Source organism: Phalaenopsis equestris, unplaced genomic scaffold, assembly GCF_001263595.1.
Source record: "Phalaenopsis equestris unplaced genomic scaffold, ASM126359v1 Scaffold234275, whole genome shotgun sequence".
Taxonomy (NCBI): domain Eukaryota; kingdom Viridiplantae; phylum Streptophyta; class Magnoliopsida; order Asparagales; family Orchidaceae; genus Phalaenopsis; species Phalaenopsis equestris.
In genome coordinates, this window is record NW_018252195.1 from 76066 (window position 1) to 80610 (window position 4545).

General features: G+C 34.8%; 1 protein-coding gene across 1 annotated transcript in view; it reads left to right on the plus strand.

Annotated features, from left to right (window-relative positions):
* The window catches only part of LOC110038906 (ammonium transporter 1 member 2-like), a 2626-nt gene extending 1588 nt beyond the window's left edge, over positions 1–1038 (plus strand). Inside the window, exons 2-3 of the mRNA XM_020743828.1 lie at positions 26–352; positions 703–1038. Coding sequence (XP_020599487.1) covers positions 26–352; positions 703–810 — 435 coding nt within the window. The 3' untranslated portion in view covers positions 811–1038. The remainder of the gene's footprint in view (positions 1–25; positions 353–702) is intronic.
* Positions 1039–4545: the final 3507 nt, after the last annotated feature.

A 4545-nucleotide genomic window follows, 5' to 3' on the forward strand; every position in this document is an offset into this window, starting at 1 on the left:
CGCTTGGGTGCTCCTCGGATTCAATTTACTGGCTGAGAGATTCCACTACGACGATCCATTGGAAGCGGCGCAGCTTCACGGCGGTTGCGGAGCATGGGGCGTGCTATTCGCGGCGTTGTTCGCGAAGGAGGAGTTCGTGAATGAGGCGTACCCGGGGAGCCCGGGGAGGCCGGGGAGGCCGTATGGGCTTTTTATGGGGGGCGGAGGGAGGCTGTTGGCGGCCCATGCGGTACAGATAGTGGTGATTTGCGGGTGGGTGAGCGCGACAATGGGGCTGCTGTTTTACGCTCTGCGGAAGATGGATCTGCTTAGGATATCGGCGGATGATGAGTTGGCCGGCCTTGATATCACGCGCCACGGCGGCTCCGCCTACGTGTACGGCGAGGAACCCGGCCGGGACGGCGAGAAGAACGCTGGGTTTATGATGAAGGGGCCCAAAGGAATGAATCATGATGTGTAGCGAGGGATAATAATATTTTTAATTTCTCTTATTTTAATGCGCTGATATTATAAATTTATGTGTTGATTGGGCCGGGCCATATGAGGTGGAGCCAGACGACTCGGACCCGAACTTGGCTCCACAAGTGGCTTGTGAGTTGTGAGTATTATGTCCGGGCGTTCGGACACCTGTTTCATGAGAGTAGCTGAGCTAATGAACTGAGCTCAAGTCAGTTTGACTCATTTATCGGCCTTGATACCCCCCGCCACGGCGGCTCCGCCTACGTGTACGACGAGAATCCCGGCGGCGACGGCGAGAAGAACGCTGGGTTTATGATGAAGGGGCCCAAAGGAATGAATCATGATGTGTAGCGAGGGATAATAATATTTTTAATTTCTCTTATTTTAATGCGCTGATATTATAAATTTATGTGTTGATTGGGCCGGGCCATATGAGGTGGAGCCAGACGACTCGGACCCGAACTTGGCTCCACAAGTGGCTTGTGAGTTGTGAGTATTATGTCCGGGCGTTCGGACACCTGTTTCATGAGAGTAGCTGAGCTAATGAACTGAGCTCAAGTCAGTTTGACTCATTTATGTTTATATCACTCAAATTTTTAGTATTACCTTAAAATATACTATTTTAACTTAAAAAAAAAAAAGAAATACACCTTCTCATTTGGCATATGTATGTAAAAATTAAAGTTTAGGAATTAAACATGTTAATAAATAGGAATTGAGTGATATGTATGTGAATCTCCCTAATATATAATAAATAAAATGGAAATTTACATATATATAACACACAATTCTTATATATTTGATAAATTAATCTATACGAACATGCATTCGTTGTCCGATTTACATCGTCGATCACCACAAAAATGTATTTCGGTGGGCCCAGTTTTAACTATAAAAAATAAAAAATTTATCGGACGATGGAGATCAGACACTCCGTATGGAATAATTTTTCTATATATTTACATATCTAACTCCTAGCATTTGATTTTTATACTAATAGTACTTGATATGCTAATAGATAAGAATTGTGTGGTTTGTATGTAAACGCAGCTACAAAAAAGGGTCAAAACAACAATTTAAACTTTTTTAATGGATTAAAAATATAAAACAATTATTGTGTTTGGAGCTTCTAAATCCAACATGATCGAATTTATAAAAGAGTATTTGTTCAATATTTGTTTCTTTGGTATTTTAGAATTAAATCGATTTATTAAAAAAGCTATAAAATAAATTTCAAGTATTGTGATTATTTTAATAAATGATTATATTTTATTTTAGCATATTAAATATGTTATATTTCAATTCTAAACATATATAAACTATATTAAAAACTTACCAACCATATATTTTAATACAGCTTTACTTCTAAAAAGATTTGAAATGTATTTCTTTTTTTAATTTCTTTATTGGCCACCGTCCACCAGTCGTTGCCACTTGGCTCACTTGCCACCATCATCCTCACCAAGGTTAAATGCGGGCGCATGCCACCATTTAATATAAAAATTAGTTTATTAATTATTCAGTAAAATGAATTTTATTTAAAATATCACATTTCTTTTATTTTAAACTAAAATAATCGTAAATGCCCCTAAATATATTAATTTGTATTTAAAAGTAGGCGTCATGAGTTTCTTTTAAGGTGTCCATTCGAGTTCTCGTGTTTGTGTCTGATCTAAATTAGGTCTAATCTAAAATTATTTGACCCAAACTTGCCCTGATTATTAAATGGTCAAAAAGTCCAACCTAAATCCGATGCGCCCTCAAGTCTCTAACCCAAACCGGGCCCATTTAACCTATTTAATATAAGGGATCACAACAACTCAAAGCAGGCAGATTTCGAGTCAATCTAGGGTCAATTTTAAAGAGGCTAGTTGAGTTCGAGTAAATTTTAAGTTGGCTTATCATTTTCGCGTTGTTGGGTTGGCCCAAACCCAACACAAAAAATTAAACGATTTTAGACTTCTAACTCAAACCAATCCTGAAAAATATTCAGGTAGACCTAAACCTAAATTTTTTGAGTCTAGTTGACATCTCAGGCCAAGTTTTTATATCCCTAGACTTTCTTGGCATTGATGAGTGTCCCAACCATAGTTCTTTCTAAAGAAGCATTTCTTTAGCCTTATAATATTAAAATAAATGTTGAAATGCACTGTTATTTAGAAAAATAAACGTTCATCATAAAATCACTATTATGTCTTTTCCGGAGCAAACAACTATTATAAAACTCACATATTTTATTTCACCTAAAACATAGCACAATTTTACCTTCAAAAAAATAATATAAATCTTTTCATCCATATCCGAAGCATTACTTATGTAAAAATTGAAGTTTAGGTGTTGAATCTTGATTTGTCTATGAATCGCACCCAAAAAAATAAAATGTAAAACTTGAGAAAAAGAGAAAGAGAGAGAAATCACTTTAGCTTCTAAGTACTCATACAGTTCTTGATTTGGCCTTTTCAAAGCTCGAATCAAATTACTTCTATCGTTGAATTCGTATTATCGAGATATTCAGTTTAGCCTATACAATTCTCGAAATTGGAGCTCGAATCATCTCTGATTTAACTCCTAAAATTTTATTATCCAAAAAATCTTAAAATGTGTTTTTCGCAAGATGAATTATCTCATTATGTATCAAATATAACATAAGAAAAAATAAACTTTGAATACTCTATTAAAATCTTGTGTACAATACATCTCAAAGCAATTGAATTTATTTTATAATTAGTGGCAAATTAAATTCTTATTGATTATTCATCTTTTATAATTATATATGAACAAAACTTTATTACAAATTCCTTTTGAAAAATTTTGCAAAATCTTATAACAGAATGGGATTATCAAACCAATTTGAGCTGATTAACTTTTCGGTCTAATTAGCCAGCCGACCACGGAGATTCGATGCTGATTTGAAAACGACCGGCCGGCTTTTTCTGTCATGAAAAAAAAAAATTGAATCAAATTTGGAGGTAGCTTTCAGGTCAATGTCAACCTGGACAACTTGCTTTATCTAACAAAAGAAAAAAAAATTTTGGGGATAGGTTTTAGTGGGTATAATTTGGGGTTTATACAGCTACAAACATGAACATTTACTAAGTTAAAACCAAACTTTGTTACGCTATTGGAAAATAGTAAACAAGATATATGTTGTTATTTGTCACTAGCCATAATAATAATTCATAGTATTATATCCTACAACCAACTTATGTAATCACAAGAGATATGTAGTTTTTACATCTTGATATTCACTGAACCAATTGATCTAGTTAGGTTTAGCTTTAAACTTGGTGCTGCAATTTAGGAGTCATTGTTAGTGAAACCACCTGAATCAACATTCTAAACTAAGAACTATTAGTAGTAAACTAGAACTTTTCTTGGAGGAGTTATTTCCTTCAATTTTTTGTGGGATCGACAATCCAGACTCAATAGAGCCTTATATTATTGAAACGATACGTATACTTATGTGAAACCTTAATTTGCAAGAATATATAATTTGAAGAATTCAATCAAGTTAATAGGGAGCGGATTAAGTTTCTGGAGCTATCACCAAGACTTACATAATTGTGATAATCGTTGGGGCGGATCAGGGCTCTATTTGTAGAGTCTAGGAGAAACCTCCTTGCAAATAAAGAAGGAATCGAGATCAATTCACCGAACATGAGGAGATTATTTCGATCAGACTTGATACCTTAACGATGGTAGAATTGAGTTCTCTTGAGCTCGTTGGACTCTTCTCGTCAAGATGCCCGATCTGATTATAAACTTGTCAAATTTAAAATCCATTTAACTTTCCATCCATACCTTCCAAACCTAGCTTAATGCTTGATTTGGGCCTATCTTGACTCGGATTGGATCAATTTTAGTGTTATTAGGTCTGTCTCATCGAGTTGGTCAATCTGACTATATATTTGTTGAAATTGGAGTTCTGAATAGTTTTTAATTTGATTTTGAATGTTTCTTTCTCCAAAAATTAAATTACTAAATCAAGGTAGCTTAAAAAGAAAATATTGGGTGTGAATATCATAGTTAAATTAAATTATTAAATTTATATCCACAATATATATATATATATATATATGGCCGGAC